The 17,263-nt window shown below is 46.1% G+C and overlaps 1 protein-coding gene across 1 annotated transcript in view; it reads right to left on the bottom strand.

Moving 5' to 3' along the window:
• TEK (TEK receptor tyrosine kinase) overlaps window positions 1-17,263 on the bottom strand; it is a 48,983-nt gene that overhangs the window by 15,858 nt on the left and 15,862 nt on the right. The window contains exons 3-12 of the mRNA XM_081176194.1: window positions 14,432-14,542; window positions 13,844-13,996; window positions 12,070-12,201; window positions 10,392-10,532; window positions 9,411-9,542; window positions 7,884-8,038; window positions 6,867-7,017; window positions 5,119-5,274; window positions 2,748-2,882; window positions 593-886 (exon numbers count right to left, since the gene is read on the bottom strand). Coding sequence (XP_081032320.1) covers window positions 593-886; window positions 2,748-2,882; window positions 5,119-5,274; window positions 6,867-7,017; window positions 7,884-8,038; window positions 9,411-9,542; window positions 10,392-10,532; window positions 12,070-12,201; window positions 13,844-13,996; window positions 14,432-14,542 — 1,560 coding nt within the window. The remainder of the gene's footprint in view (window positions 1-592; window positions 887-2,747; window positions 2,883-5,118; window positions 5,275-6,866; window positions 7,018-7,883; window positions 8,039-9,410; window positions 9,543-10,391; window positions 10,533-12,069; window positions 12,202-13,843; window positions 13,997-14,431; window positions 14,543-17,263) is intronic.

Here is a 17,263-nt window from a genome sequence, read left to right as displayed (position 1 = left end):
TGAAGTGAGGAGCATGAAATGCCTTTTGCTGCCACTAGGTGTCAGCAGGCACTCAGTTATTATGAGATCTCAGGGCTGTTCACAGCATAAAAATACAAGGGGGGGGGGGAAACCCACAAAACATACATAATAAAAACAAAAACAAACCTATGACCTCCCTCTCCCCGCTTCCACAACACATTTTAAAAGGGTGTTGGCTGTAATCAACCCAAGGCCTGGTTGAAGAGGAACGGTGAGCCTCCCTGGGGAGAACATTCCACAAATGGGGAGCCACCACAGAGAAGGCCCCGTTCTCGTGTTGCCACCCTCGGGACCTCACGTGGAGGAAACACACAAAGAAGGGCCTCAGAGGATGATTTCAGGGTCCAGGGAGGTTCCTACGGAAAGAGGCCGTCTTTGAGGTATGGCGGTCCTGAGCCGTTTGACCTCCCCGACCCATTGACCATTCTGGCTGAGGCTGATGGGAGCTGGAATCCACAACACCAGGAGTAAAGGAGGTTCCCCCGCCCTGGGGTGGACCATGCCGTACAAATTACAAATGAGGCCTGCTAGGTCATACAAAGTGGGCTTGTTAGACTCTCCCTTCACTCACGGTCACTGAAGGTCCACGCGTCCAGATAGTCGCTCCATTCTCCTTCGGACTTGCTGTTCACACGGACTCTGCACTTGTAGTGGTGCCTGGGCTCTAGATTGTCGATGACCAGGGCAGACATGTTTCTCCCCAGCTGATGGGTCGGGGGGACACCCCCGTTCTTATCATCCACGCTCTTACATTCCACTTCGAGTTGGACGTCCTCTCCCACCGGCTGCCCCACCGGCTGCCAAGAAAAGGTCAGCGCCGTCGTGCCTTTAGGAACGAGGGAGAGGCCCCTTGGGGGAGGGAGGCCTTTAGAGAGTCGTGAGAAGGAATGTTAATGCCTTTGGAACCCCTCAGAGCAAAAGAAGAACCTGCCAAGATGATGCCAAGAGTCCTTTGTGGTCCGCCATCTTGTTCCCCACTATAGCCGCCCAGGGGTTTCCAGAAAGCACAGTAGCAAGGTGCGGAGGGCCTCCTCTGTGTCCCTAGCGTTTAGCCTCTGAGAGCCCATTGAGCTATCATGGATATTTATTTTTATTTAAGATAACCACCATTACCCACCACTACCCGGCCTCAGCCCAGTATACCTGAAGGAGCATCTCCGCCCCCATTGTCCATCCCAGACACTGAGGTCCCGCTCCGAGGGACTTCTGGTGGTTCCCTCCCTGCCAGAAGTGAAGCTACAGGGAACCAGGCAGAGGGCCTTCTTGGTGGTGGTGCCTGCCCTGTGGAATGCCCTCCCTTCAGAGAGGGCATTCCTCTCTGTCAAGGAAATAATGCAGCTCATTGGTTAGTCTGGAGAATGCTCAACCACAAGCTTGTTTTGGATGACACTCTAAGCCAAGCCACGGGTCAGCTCTGTACAGCTGCAAAGTGATGAAGGAGGTGCAAAGTTATCACAATCTCCTCCCCAGGAGCTTGCACACCTGGATGTATTTATTTATTTATTTATTATTAGAATTTATACACCGCCCTATACCTGGAGGTCTCAGGGTGGTTCACAAATAAGATCACAATATATAAAATCAAATTTAAAAAAACAACCCAATAAAAAACCTCCAAAAGTGAGCCACATTCTAAAAGGGTATTGGATGTCAGTAAGATCAACCAAAGGACTAGTTCAAAAGGAATGTTTTTGCCTGGCGCCTAAAGGTGTATAGTGAAGGCGCCAGGCGAACTTCCCCAGGGAGAGCATCCCTTAGACGGGGAGCCACTGTAGAGAAGGCCCTGCTCTCGTGTTGCCACCCTCTGGACCTCTTGAGGAGGAGGCACACGAAGGAGGGCCTCGGAAGATGATCTCAGGGTCCGGGTGGGTTCATATGGAAAGAGGCAGTTCTTGAGGTATAGTGGTCCTGAGACGTTTAAGGCTTTTAAGGTCAAAACCAGTTTGACTTAGCATGATGCGCCACTAGGGCACAGTAACAGAGCTTGAGATTGTATACAATGTACTCTTTAATGGCTCTAATTCAAATTATTGTTATTTTTACTTTAAAAAGTAACAAAGCTTGATATTGTATACAAAGTATACAGTATACAGTAACAAAGTATACAGTAACAAAGTATACAGTAACAAAGCTTGATATTGTATACAAGGTACTCTTTAATGGCTCTAATTCAAATTATTGTTATTTTTACTTTAAAAACATGCTCAATCTATCACTTTTAGATGAATACCTTTTCCACATGCAAATGGCTATGCACAGTGCTATTTTTCTAGAAAAAGGGCTGCCAGAGCTCACCATGAGCTTTCTCCCTTGTTCTCTCAGAATAGCAGTTGCGCCCACCTGAGAGGTGCCAGAGCTGAGTTCCAGTTCTGGCTGAAAAAAAAGCAACTGGCTATACAGTGGTACCTTGGTTCTCGAACAGAATCCGTTCGGAAGTCCGTTCAACTCCTGGAACCGTTCCAAAACCAAGGTGCGGATTCCGATTGGCAGCAGGAGCTTCCTGCACTCAATTTGAAGCCATGGCGGATGTTCAGCTTCCAAAAAACGTTCACAAACCGGAACACTCACTTCCGGATTTGCGGAATTCGGAAGCCGATTTGTTTAACAACTGAGCCATTCGAGAACCAAGATACCACTGTACATGCACACAAGGTAGCCACAGGTAGGAAGACAGTTGTAAGATAGTGAGCATCCCCTTTGTGAAAAAGTTCTGAAGACCTGCATACCAACAGCAGCTGTAGTGAAACTGGCCTCTGGCCCAGGATGCCCGACGCCCTTTTCTCCTCTGCGAGTCAGCCGGACACAGAAGGAATATTCTGTTTTGGGTTCCAGATCGCTTAACTTCCAGATTCTTTCAGTGACTGCATTTGAAAGGAGGAACAACAACAGAATTACACGCACTGCTAAGTGATAAGGGAAGATAGAGTTGTAATCAAACATACTTCTTTTGCTCAAAGGTTGCACAATGTTTACTGAGGTGCACGTGTTCTGGTTGGCTGTGTAGTTCTGAGGGAGTTTTCCTCTGTATGTTTGGTCAGATGTCTCCCTGCTACATACAGGACCTGATCTAAGAAAGACAAAACCTCTTTGCTCCTTTCTTCTCAACTAGGTTGCTCAGTAAATTATTATTGGGACTTTTCTGTTTAGACTCTGCATTTTAAAGATTTTAATGCTTTGGGAAACAATGGAAAAACCTATTTGCCAGAGGTACGACTGGGGACACACCACAAGCAGCGCCTTTGTGGGATTCAATACAAGCTTTGTGCTTTAATTGTAACCGTATTGAGACAATTTTTGATGTATTGTGATGAATAAAGATATAATATGGAGGAGGAGAGGGAGAGGGAGAGGGAGAGCTTGGACTTGATATTCCACCTTTCACTCCCCTTAAGGAGTCTCAAAGCGGCTAACAATCTCCTTTCCCTTCCTCCTCCACAACAAACACTCTGTGAGGTGAGTGAGTCTGAGAGACTTCAGAGCCCAAGGTCACCCAGCAGCTGCATGTGGAGGAGCGGGGAAGTGAACCCGGTTCACCAGATTACGAGTCCACTGCTCTTAACAACTACACCACACTGCCTTTGACTCTCTCTCTCTCTCTCTCTCTCTCTCTCTCTCTCTCTCTCTCTCTCTCTCTCTCTCTCACAAACAACAGCACCCCAACCTGAATTCGGCAGAACACAGCAGAAGGGACACGTGCATGATGTTGGCATACCCCCGCGGTGTCTGCACAACACTTCAGCATGTCCCCCCGACATACGCGAGTGACGTCAGCACACCACGGGGCATGCTGACGCCATGCACGCATGCTGCAGGGCATGCGCACACAGCGGGGTCGCGTGGCACGGCCCCAAGGCAACCTCAACCAAGGCAAGGCAGCGCATCAACTGCGAGCAATCTGCTAAACACAAACAGTGTACCGACGTGTGATGCTAACCATTGGCCCACCACCCGAACCAGGGTGCATCAGCATTTTAACACTGCAAAGCCCGTATCAGTGGAATAATAATAATTAATAATAATAATAATAATTTATTTATACCCCACCCATCAGGGACGCGGGTGGCACTGTGGGTTAAACCACAGAGCCTAGGACTTGCCGATCAGAAGGTCGGTGGTTCGAATCCCCGCAATGGGGTGAACTCCCGTTGCTCGGTCCCTGCTCCTGCCAACCTAGCAGTTTGAAAGCACATCAAAGTGCAAGTAGATAAATAGGTACCACTCTGGCGGGAAGGTAAACGGCGTTTCCATGCGCTGATCTGGTTTGCCAGAAGCAGCTTAGTCATGCTGGCCACATGACCCGGAAGCTGTACGCCGGCTCCCTCGGCCAATAAAGTGGGATGAGCGCCGCAACCCCAGAGTTGGTCACGACTGGACCTAATGGTCAGGGGTCCCTTTACCCTTTACCTTTACCCTGGCCATCTGGCTGGGCTTCCCCAGCCACTCTGGGCACCTTCCAACAAAACACTAAAATACAATAACCTATTAATAACCTAAACAGGGCTGCCTTCAGATGTCTTCTAAAAGTTTGGCAGTTGTTTTTCTCTTTGACATCTGATGGGAGGGCATTCCACAGGGCGGGTGCCACTACCAAGAAGGCCCTCTGCCTGGTTCCCTGTAGCTTTGCTTCTCGCAGCGAGGGAACCGCCAGAAGGCCCTCGGTGCTGGACCTCAGTGTCCGGGCAGAACGATGGAGGTGGAGACGCTCCTTCAGGTATACTGGACCGAGGCCGTTTAGGTAGACCACTGCCATGGCTTTCCCTAAAGAATCTTGGGAATTGTAGGCTGGTGAGGGGCTCTGCTAAAATTCTCCCTCATGGAACTGTAAGAAGAACTTTGATGGATCAGTGTCTTGTCTTCAGTGGTCAAACAGATGATTTTGAAAAGCTCACAAGCAGGAAATGAGTGCCCTAACCTCCTTTCCAGTTTTTGTTCCCCCACAACTGGCGGCTGAAGACAGGATCCTGGAAGTAGCAAGCAGCCATGATGATCAGAAGCTGCTGACCAAAGTGTCCAGATTGTTTGGGGGAAAATAAAACGATGGTAGCACCTACATGTGGCCTATATGAAGAAGCAGAAACTCTTGTGATAAACACTTACCTTCCAAGGTCTTCCACTGAAATTTGGCGGTTTTGTAGAGAAGCTGCGTTGAGACAATCGGTCCATCCCCGCTATATATATCAGCATTTGTATCAATGAGGAGAAAATTATGTCCTCTTTCTACCAGTGTTGGAGCTTTTTGAGGCATGGGAAGAACTGGTCAAGAAGATGAATTGTTTAATAACAGCAAAAATAGTAATGAAGATTTTTTTTTGTCTCCTGAATTATCAGGAGGCATGCAATGGATCAATACGATTATTATATTTATTCTGTTGCTCTGCCTTGTGGGGAGTAATCCTCAGGTGAGTTTGTCCTGATACATCCTTTCAGAATGTGAGCCCCTAGTATGGAATCTACAGAAACCTGTTATTCATACATTGCAAGGCAGAGTGATTAGTTTCCCCATCAGAAACAGTAACTTATGAAACAGCTCTTGAAACGGGTGACATTAGAGAGCAGTGGAGACTGGTCTATAGTTGGCTCTGCCTCTCTTTGGCTCTGTCGCCACCTACTGTTGACCTCCTGCCTTACACCCAACAGACATCAGCCACCACGGATAAGAGACCTCTCTGATTTCAAGCACCAGGTTTGGCGATGCATTTTAGGGTGTGCTCGATTTCGGTCACGTGACTAATGCCACCACAGCTAAGAGACCGAGTCATTTATTTCCCATTGGCCATCATGGCCGAATTGATTGCCCATCCTCCTTTTCAGGCAAGATTCTCCTCCCTCTTTCTCCCCATTTCCTTTCTCATATTCATCTCATTTTTCTCTCCAAACAAAATCAGGTCTCCCTACAGTTGATGGGACTCCCTGACAGCCATCCTCTCCGTGTCGTTCGGTCTAAAACTATTGTTCTTTTCTAGCTCAAAACTGTACTCAAGTCAACATTGGGTGACTGTTGTTGATCTTCGTTGCCAGTGACTCATTTTGTCCTCCTGTTATGCAGGCAAGACTCAAAGGGCCTTTAAGATCTGTGGACATTTACATCTGTCAGATTTAGCTGACTGCTTTCTCAGTTCTTTGGTTTCCTTGACAACTGAAATTATTTTCAGAGGCCTCTGCTTCTGGGCATTCTCATTAGTATGGGAAACCAAGCACCAAAGTCATATACTGTTTACCAGACTGGATTCTGGGGGAAATTCCTCCCTCCTCTTTGAGGGCATTTTCTACTTCAAATCAACATTTCAGCAAAACTCATGATTTGCCCTCAGAGGAACTACACCTGACTCTTGAGGGTGTATCACCGTTGAATATCAACAAAGATTTACCAATCCATTAATGCGTGCCTATTGCAATCAATGATGGGACGCAGGTGGCGCTGTGGTCTAAACCACTAAGACTAGGGCTTGCCGATCGGAAGGTCGGTGGTTTGAATCCCCGCAACGGGGTAGGCTCCTGTTGCTCGGTCCCAGCTCCTGCCAACCTAGCAGTTCGAAAGCACATCAAAGTGCAAGTAGGGAAGGTAAATGGTGTTTCCGTGCACTGCTCTGGTTTCGCCAGAAGCGGCTTAGTCATGCTGGCCACATGACCCGGAAAAACTGTCTGCGGACAAATGTCGGCTCCCTCAGCCAGTAAAGCGAGATGAGCGCCGCAACCCCAGAGTCGTTCGTGACTGGACTTAACTGTCAGGGGTCCTTTACCTTTTTATTCCAATCAACATCATTTAAATGCACACTTAGGCCGCGCTGATTTGGGTGAGATATTTTGGTGTGGTCCAGTCTGAAGTCTTAAAGGTTATCAGTTACCTTTAACTGTGACTTGGAAAGGTTGATCCACCATGCCCGCCACTGTCTCAACAATGTAGACCCACGTTCCAGAATCAGAAGGCTGGACTTTTTCAACATGAAATGTGGCTTCTGTAACTTCTGACTGGTTTCTGTTTGCCACTTGCGTAGGCTAAAACAGGAAACAATAGAAACAAATTATTTAGAGAGCCAGTGTGGTGTAGTGGTTATGAGCAGTAGTCTTGTAATCTGGCGAACCGGGTTCGCTTCCCCGCTCCTCCACATGCAGCTGCTGGGTGACCTTGGGCCAGTCACACTTCTCTGAAGTCTCTCAGCCCCACTCACCTCACAGAGTGTTTGTTGTGGGGGAGGAAGGGAAAGGAGAATGTTAGCCGCTTTGAGACTCCTTTGGGTAGTGATAAAGCAGGATATCAAATCCAAACTCTTCTTCTTCTTAAATTAAACATGTGCAGACCTCACTCATAACAGTTCACTGGATTTACTGAAACCGCTGTCTTTTTTCTTCTTTTTTTTGCCTTCCTTGACATTCCTTAGATATTTTGACCAAGCAGGTTGCTCCAAAAATTCACCTAGAAATTTCATTTAGGTGAATTTTGCTGCTGTTCCAATTGGTTTCATCCTATTTTGGGGTGGGGGTGGGGTAGGAAGTGTCATTCAAAAGCAAATGGAGCCTTTGAATGTTGCATATCAGCTGAGGGCTTAGTAATGCACTATCTTGTTTATTTGGTCACAGCATCTGAGGAATCACTATGCTGCAGGATAGGGCTACCACACTTTTAATAGTTACATCTGCTGAAATCCTCTTTTCCATGCAGTTATTAAAAGTGCAGGATGAGCTTTTATTTTTATTATGTATTTTGTGTTTTTTTATATAGTAATTTTATGTTGTGAACCCCCCTAAGCTCTATGGGTATAGGGCAGTACACTAATAAATAATAATAATAATAATAATAATAATAATAATAATAATAATACAGCTCCTGCACACTCAAAAGAGGGAACTGATCAGCAACTTACCTTAAGGACCGTCCCATCTTTTTTTATTAGTTTAATTTCTTCTTTTGTAGGAAGTGGCTTGCCGGTAGCTATGCAGCTAGATTTGAACTCCGAACCGGCATTGAGCTCCACAGCACCAGGCAAGTTCTTTATCTCAGGTGATTCATCTGCTGCACCTGTGTGTGAGGGAGATAAAAGAATTTACAGCATGCTATGTAGGTTGTTCATTCTCGCCAGAGATAGAAGGGATCTGGCCTGGTATTCCTGGCTCAGTTTGGGGAAAAACACATTATCCTATTTGCAACCAGGAAGCTAAGAAACCAGGGTTGATAGGTTTAATTGGATTAATCAACTTATGATAGCAGACCCTCCAAGTGTCCCTATTTTCCAGGGACAGTCCCAGATTTACAGAAGCCATCCAAGTTTCTGATTTGATCTCAGAGTATCCTACTTTTCCTTAGGATGTCCCTATTTTCATCAGAGAAATGTTGGAGGGTATGGAGTTATGCAACCCACAAGCCAAGGAAATACAACTTTTAGAAGACATCTGAAGGCAACCCTGTATAGGGAAGATTTTTAAAAATGCTTTATTATGTTTTTATATACGTTGAAGAAGGGCCGCGGGTGGCGCTGTGGGTTAAACCACAGAGCCTAGGACTTGCTGATCAGAAGGTCGGTGGTTCGAATCCGCACGACAGGGTGAGCTCCTGTTGCTCGGTCCCAGCTCCTGCCAACCTAGCAGTTCGAAAGCACGTCAAAGTGCAAGTAGATAAATAGGTACCGCTCCGGCGGGAAGGTAAACGGCATTTCCGTGCACTGCTCTGGTTCACCAGAAGCGGCTTAGTCATGCTGGCCACATGACCCGGAAGCTGTATGCCGGCTCCCTCGGCCAGTAAAACAAGATGAGCGCCGCAACCCCAGAGTCGGTCACGACTGGACCTAACGGTCAGGGGTCCCTTTTACTATATACGTTGGAAGCTGTCCAGAGTGGCTGGGGCAACCCAGTCAGATGGGTGGGGTATTAATAATAATAATAATAATAATAATAATAATAATAATAATAAATTGTCTAGTCTAGGATGTCCCTATTGGAGAGTACAGAGTTATGCAAACCCCGAGCTGAAGAGATAACTAACTATATAACCTTTAGAAGACATCCAAAGGCAGCCCTGTATTGAGAAGTTTTTAACGTTTAATGTTTTATTACGTTTGTATATATGTTGGAAGCCACCCAGAGTGGCTGGAGCAACCCAGTCAGGTGAATGGGGTATAAATAATAAAATTGTTGTTGTTGTTGTTGTTGTTGTTGTTGTTGTTGTTGTTGTTGTTGTTATTATTATTATTATTATTATTATTATTATTATTATTATTATTATTGACTAGTCTAGGACATCCCTATTTTCATTGGAGAAATGCTGGAGGCTATTAGCATGTTCTCTGCCACTGAGCTACGGCAAGCAAGTCTTGGCAAAAAAAGAGACAGAGATAACAACCTTTGTACGAAGCACAAAAGACTTTTGTTGCACTACAGTGTTACCTTTGCTTTACCTTCTTTTTCACATTCCAGACCATGCCAACCCACGTGGCAGATGCAGCCCTTAAAGCTGTCGCACGTTCCCCGGTTGCTGCAGCCGTTGCACTTGACTTTGCAGTCGGGCCCATAAAAACCGGGCTTACAACCTGCAAGAACACACAGGCGGGATAAGAGTTAACTGTGTGGCATCAGATACAAGGATCGTTCTGGATTTCATGAATCAGGTGACTGCGTCAGCTTGTTAGAGTTATCTGCTTTGAGTATTTCTGTGTGTACTGGGGACGCGGGTGGCGCTGTGGTCTAAACCACTGAGCCTCTTGGATTTGCTGATCAGAAGATCGGTGGTTTGAATCCCCGCGATGGGTGAGCTCCCATTGCTCTGTCCCAGCTCCTGCCAACCTAGCAGTTTGAAAGCACACCAGTGCAAGTAGATAAATAGGTACTGTTGTGGCGGGAAGGTAAATGGTGTTACTGTGTCCTGTTGCGCCAGAAGCAGTTTAGTCCTGCTGGCCACATGACCCGGAAAGCTGTCTGTGGACAAATGCCGGCTCCCTTGGACTGAAAGCAATATGAGCGCATTGGATCAAATCTATGCTTCCAGGTGCCATAAGAAAGCTGCAGAGCTAGCACAGGATAGTGTGCACCCTGGAAATGATCTCTTTCAGCTTCTGTGTTCTGGAAGAAGGTGCAGGGTTATAAAGACTAGGACTAGCCACCTGAGAAACAGTTTCTATTCAAATGCGATTTTGGTTTTAAATGTAGTGTAAGGTAGTCTCTGTGGGAGTATATTGTATTTAATTTTGGGGTATCAGAGTTTTTAGAGGGCTAACTAGGCTGAGATAGCTGGGACAGTAGGCTTGTTGGTTTCTGAATGTCTGACAAACAAACCTAGCAATCTGGCCCACAGTCTACTTTTAAGTGACTTTTTGTCCCTCCCACTGCCCCCCCCAACACCTTCACACATCACCAGTGTAAAAGCGTGTATATGATTTTACCTTCATCACACTGCAGTCCGTTCCATCCTGAGGCACATGAACAGCCGTATGGGTCAGGGAGGCAAAACATAAAAGATTTGCAACCTGACTTTTCTTTACAGCTCTCTTGGCAAGCCTTGCCAAATTTGTTTTCTCCACAAGCTGTAAATGGAGAAGAAAAGTGTCAGACCAATGAAGTATCCCTCTTAAGACTCTGCAAGGTAAGTTATAAATCCCCCCCTTCTTTATTGAACTTCTGGTCTTCCTGGTTTCTGATTTTCCCAGTCATTTTTGCCATCTCCGCAAAGCCCATCAGTTTGGTTTGCCATTCCTCTCTGGCGGGAACTTGGTCTTGCTTCCATCTCTGGGCTAACTGGCTTGTTTCTTCATAGCACATGGGGCAGTTCAATACATTTTGGCGCCTGAGACGAACACCAAAATGGTGCCCGCTTCCCTCCCCAACCAGAGAAGAGAGGGCAAGTAGAGATCTACATCAGGAACAAGGGTGGAACAAAGATCTACATCACAAACAAAGCAGGAATAAGGATCTACATCAGGTACAAAATGGCGGGAGGAGACCAGCAGTGCCTCCTATTCGTAAAGAGGCCACTGTAGAGCCATCATGGCGGCCAATGAGGTAGCCGATCTGGCCTGCAAGGCATACGCCACAGCAGCAGGCAATGCATTCCTCAGAGGCTGGAACTGCTGCCCCGTGAACCCTGCTGCCCAAGGCACTTGCCTCACCTTGCCTCATGGGTGGGCCGGCCCTGACCGTGCACAGCATGTAGGAGAGGGGCAGATTCAACTGAGCAGCATGCACCAGTTCACTGCTGCTTCACGGTAAGGACAGTTTACGGTTTACCATGACGCGCAAACTAGGTGAATGCATGAATGAAATGTGGAACTCAGTAATTTCCATAACGAACACTTTGTCAAGTAGGGCATGACCAGGCATAGGCAAACTTGACCCTCCAGATGTTTTGGAACTACAATTCCCATCATCCCTGACCACTGGTCCTGTTAGCTAGGGATGATGGGAGTTGATGGGAGTTGTAGGGGCCGAGTTTGCCTATGCCTGGTCATAAACATTTGGAACGGCTTAAGGTTAACGTTCTACCTGTTGGAAAAAATGTATTGTACAGTGGTCCCTTGGTTCTCAAACGCCTTGGTACTCAAACAACTTGGAACCCAAACACTGCAAACCCGGAAGCAAGTGTTCCAGTTTGCAAACTTTTTTTGGAAGCAGAAAGTGCTCTGTTTTGAGTGCCACACTTCTGTTTTGAGTGTTACACTGAGGCCTGTTTGTTTTTGCTATTTATTTTGTGTTTCCGTTTTTGCGGCTCTTTTTGTTTTGTTTTCATGACTGTGTGGAACCCAGTTCAGCTACTGATGGATTGATTGTGTGGCTGCAGTACATCGCTTATTGCTTTCATTTTATGGATCAATGGTCTCGTATGGATAGTAAAATTCATGTTAAATTGCTGTTTAAGGGGTTGTTTTTAAAAAGTCTGGAACAGATTAATCCGTTTTGCCTAACTTTCTATGGGAAAGCGCACCTTGGGTTTGGAACGCTTTGGCTTTGGAACAGACTTACGGAATGGATTAAGCTTGAGAACCAAGGTTGCCACTGTACTTTTAAGAAAGGAAGATTTTATCTGCCGCATATGCTTTCATTTTTTAATGTTTCGACGTCTCTTACCCTTTTCGCACGTTTTCCCCATGAATCCAGGGGGGCAAATGCACTCCCCAGTATCTTCATGGCAGATGCCGTTGTTCTTGCACTCTGGACAGTGAGAGCTACAGTCGGGTCCCCATTTCTGAGATGCACACCCTTCGTGGAAAAGTATAAGAATCAGTGAGGGAAATAATACAGAGATCCTGAGCCAAATACGGCGCTCTGTGTGTGTTTGTGGTTTTTTTAACAGGTGTCTCATGTAAAAGCTTCTACAACAACTCCCAAGTATGAGCTGCTCTGTTACCTCCTCTGCTAGGAGTGCTTTTAAATGTGTTTTAAATTTATGGTGTTGATGTGTTCGGAGATCAACCCCGTTGTGTTCTGCTGTTTGTTTTTAAATATTGATTAAGCATTCAGAAAGAACAGTTCCTTACACGTACATTTCCTTTGGAACTCTTACAGCTGTGTTCCCCCCCCCCAAAACATGTGTGACATTGGGTCTATTTATGGGGGGGGGGGGGGATGGCATACAAATTGAAAGAACAAAGTGAGAGAACAAACCAGCAAGCATGGTTTTTCCTGTCCATTTAAACTTGGCCTTGTTGTATTCGAACTATCAGTTGTGCCTCCCCTGCTACACGGTTTCAGTAAAACTAAAAAGAGAACTTTGACGTTTCAGCTTTTTTCTGCAAACCATCACTTGCTCCTTTGCCACGCAAGTTACAAAATCGAACCCACCTGTACCCTATTTCCCCTCACCTGGCAGCGTACCAGTTCTATACTCCTCCAGCTCTCCATGTAAGAAAGATACATATAAAGATAAAGGTACCCCTGACCATTAGGTCCAGCCGTGACCGACTCTGGGGTTGCGGCGCTCATCTCGCTTTATTGGCTGAGGGAGCCGGCGTACAGCTTCCGGGTCATGTGGCCAGCATGACTAAGCCGCTTCTGGCGAACCAGAGCAGCGCACAGAAACGCCGTTTACCTTCCCGCCAGAGCAGTACCTATTTATCTACTTGCGCTTTGACATGCTTTCGAACTGCTAGGTTGGCAGGAGCAGGGACTGAGCAACAGGGATTCGAACCGCCAATTTTCTGATTGGCAAGTCCTAGGCTCTCTGGTTTAACCCACAGCGCCAACCTACTACCATTATTACAAAGGCTATAGCAGCAGCTGGTGAATCAGCTATGCTAGTTTTATTCCCCCTTTCCCTTTAAATTCTGGGTTGTTGCTTCATCGTTTCTACCTTGCTGTGTTTTAACTAGTATTTAACCAAATCGCCCTGGGATTCGGATCGGACGAAGGGAAGTTTAAATGTTGAATTAAATAAATAAACACATAACTTTGCTCGTAACTAAATGTCAGCCCCGTTAATTTCAGTGGGTCTGCTCTAAGCACGACTAAGTCCTGATCCAACTCTTTGTGTAGTAGTAGTAGTAGTAGTAGTAGTAGTAGTAGTAATAATAATAATAATAATAATAATAATAATAATAATAATAATAATAATAATAATAATTTATTTATACCTCGTCTATCTGGCTGGGTTTCCCCAGCCACTCTAGGCAGCTCCCAACTAAATAATAATAATAAAGTGATAAAACATCAAACATTAAAAACTTCCCTAAACAGGGTTGTTTTCAGATGTCTTCTAAAAGTCAGGTAGTTGTTTATTTCCTTGACATCTGATGGGAGGGCATTGCACAGGGCAGGCACCACTACCGAGAAGGACCTCTGTGTGCACAAGTCCAAGGCTTTCTGTCTGTAGTTTTAACTTAAGAAGAAGTGGATCAAATCTTACTTCTTACTATCAGCCTAGTATAAGCTGAAGTGAAGTGGCTTCCTCCTATGTATCTGACAGAGTACACTGCTGAATCTTGAGTCTGGTCATTCTGCAAGGACACTTTTAGCACTTCTGGGACTTCATGCCTGAGGACAGAAGATATGAAAGAACCTGTAGTGGAGAGAAGAGCCCATAAAAACATAACTGACGAGAAAATTGACGGAGGAAAAGGGCTTGCCAGGTTAAAGGAGAGGAGTGAGGACTCTCTGAAGGACTTCAGGGTGCCTCATACCTCAAACACGAGACTTCCCATAAGATAAACTTTTCAAGAGCACACATTCAACTAGCAACTATCAAGATATCAAGAGAGATAAGAGGCTCATTTCAGACACTTCCCCAGCAAAGGAGTGCCTCTCCTTTCTAAGACATGCACTCATAATTCATCATTTTCAATACACCTGCTCCTTCCCCACACCTGATGACACCTAAAGAACCCTTAATAAGAGGCCACCTAGGAATCTTCTCAGATCATAGACTGATCCCTGCGTCATATCAACACAGGTGCTCACGTGTTAACCATAAAAGCAGAAAAAGGGGCATAGATACCATTTTTATAGATAACTGCATCTTCTTCCTTAACAACCTTTCTGATGAAGGGAATGTCGACAGGCTCTCCGCGGTTTGTGGTAATGGTTAAAGCCACTGGAAGAAAGGTAGCTAAAATGAAAAAATAAAGGGGGGTGGGAAGGTTTGAATGAAATGTGGATTTGCTCTAATAAACTTTACCTCTTTGCTAGTCCTTCAGAACAGAAGGTGGAAATGTGATATACTGGTGGAGCAATCTAAATGTAAAAAGATGGGGCAACTCAATTCATAGCTTGCTCTCTCTTTTGGAAACTAATATAAACCCTTCAGAAGGAGGGGGGGAGCAGAAGTATAACAACAATGAATACTTTGGCAATGATCAGCAAAAAAGATAAACAAGTTGGTTGCAAATGATTCCACAAGCCAGCCTTGCAGGGTTCATCTATGAAGGCTGTTTGGAGTTAGTTAGTTTTTTTAACAAAAAAAATACTTTGGAATAAAATATGTTTCTTTTTGGCTTCCTTGAGTCCCACCCACCAACCCAGCCACCCCAAAGCCCTAGTCCTTTTGTAGGTGTTGTTTAGTTTATCTGCGAACTCTTGGGTTCACAGTATTGTAGGACTGGAAAGGAATCCACCTTCTTTAGTGGGCTCTGTTCCAACGTATTTTTAGCTCGTGGCCTATATTTGAGTTAATTCATTAGTTTACAAATGGCCTGGAACTCACTATTCAGAGAGGAACAATAACTGGGCTTTGGAGCAGAGGGCTGTTTGCATCACATGTCGATTAGCATCTTGGCCAAGGATACAAAGGTTCCTTGAGGTATATACACAAGCACTTCCACACACAATGAAGTTTCACTGGAGTTGGCTTTCCCAACCATTACTCCTCCCCTTGCCTTGAAACGGTGGTCCCAAAACACCCCTGCTTGTTTCAGAAACAGTTTCTTTGCTGCCTCCAAATATTTCAAACGCACCTACTGTTATTGGAGGGACATGAATTGTTATCCACTCCGAGTAGCAGCTGTTCTCCAGGATAATGGGCAAAGATGCCTTTTTCCATCACCACCAACTAGGGCTGGGCACAGGTGTCAATTTTGGTCTCTCCCAGTTTTCCGTTCTCCCAGTCTTAAGAGTCTACACGTTTCTTCATCAGTGTCAGATGGCAATGGTGGTTGCTTGTGAGTAACCAGTCAGGACTCCGACCTGTCTTTTACAGGTTTTATTTTGGTGCAAAGCTATTTACAGTGCAGAACCACAAGTTCATGTCTGCCTCAATTGCTAGCAGAATCCGGGAGTGGTTGTTTCCGGGTCCTCCCCCAACATAATACAGTGGTGCCTCGCAAGACGAAATTAATTCGTTCCGCAAGTTTTTTCTTCTTGCGAGTTTTTCTTCTTGCGAAGCACGGTTTCCCATAGGAATGCATTGAAAATCAATCAATGTGTTCCTATGGAGACCGTCCGGGGACAGAGGGGAAGCGCCGCGGGCCTTCCCCTCTGTCCCCGGACCTGTTTTAAAGCAAGGGAAGGGGCAGCGGGGAGAATCGCTTCTCCCCATTGCCGCCCCTTGGTTCAAAAGGGGTCCGGGGACAGAGGGGAAGGCGTGCGCGCGCCTTCCCTTCTGTCCCCGGAGATTGCGGGGCTGGCAACGGGGAGAAGCGATCTTCTCCCCACCGCCCCTTGCTTCAAAAGGGGTCCGGGGTGCGGGGGCAAGCTTTGTTTTGCGAAGCAAGCCCGTAGGGAAATTCGTCTTGCGAAGCAACTCGAAAACGAAAAAACCTTTCATCTTGCGAGTTTTTCGTCTCGCGAGGCGTTTGTCTTGCAGGGCACCACTGTAACTTAGCCAACCCCAGCCTTTTCCTTCCTTCTTTGCGTTTTACACCTCTGCGCAGGGTGGGCGACGGAAGAGGCATGCTTCCCTCCTGGCTGGCTTGGCCAGGAGCACTGCTGAGGCTCCCAGCAGCATCCTCTAGCTCTTTCCCCTCCTTTACCCCGGAGATGTGGCTTTCCCCACCCTCAGACTGACAAGGTGTGGCGCTGGGGTCTCCCACCAGCACCCTCTGGTCCCTTCCCCTCTTCCCCACTGGAGGTGGGGCTTTCCCCACCACAGGAAGAGGAACTGCTTCGCAAGATTTTCGGAGGTTCCCTGTAACCCAACTGCTCCTCCGTTTCCCTTCCCTGTTCCGATGGCAGTCCCCTGACAATCAATTTGTGATTTTCTTTTTTATTATCATATTTGCTCATCAACGAGCTGGAGGCAGATGTTTGGAACCATCGTGCAAGGAACCTGCGGAAGTATTCAGTGCTCCTCGCTACCAATGTGATCCCACCTTCTTGCAGAGAAGGATGACAAAAAGGGTGTGTGGATCTCCTTGTCCCTCATCATGGGAGCGCTCAAATAGGACTTTCCACACTTTGCAAACTTGGGATAAGCTGGCCTGGTTTTGGCTGACATGATGGGGCTAAATCAAATCAATGACATGTCGCTTCCAAAGTACAATTAATTTACATCTTTTTTTTTTTTGCTGAACAGCCAAGGGAAGGACATATAACACAGAAGACTCTACTGGGGAGAAAACAGATGTGTGACAAACGGCCCCTGGAACACATGGCAAAATGTCTTTTTCAGGCTAGAAGAGCGAGATCATTCTGAGGTTCTATTTTGGTCCTAAACATTAAGACATTCAGCTACACACACAATTCCTTGTCTGTTTCGAGAAAATTAACAAGGAAAGCTTTGTCTGCTCTGATAAAAAATCTGGAGGATGGGCTGGTGTCCTTTTGAAAAAATATATATAATTAACGTAGTATGCAGTCCATGCCGAAACATGCCCAAAACTTTCAAAGGAGCACA

Source organism: Podarcis bocagei (assembly GCF_964188305.1).
Source record: "Podarcis bocagei genome assembly, chromosome: 17".
In the NCBI taxonomy this organism is placed as follows: Eukaryota; Metazoa; Chordata; class Lepidosauria; order Squamata; family Lacertidae; genus Podarcis; species Podarcis bocagei.
Note: the sequence above shows the minus strand (reverse complement) of the source record. Positions and strands in the feature narration are given on the sequence as shown.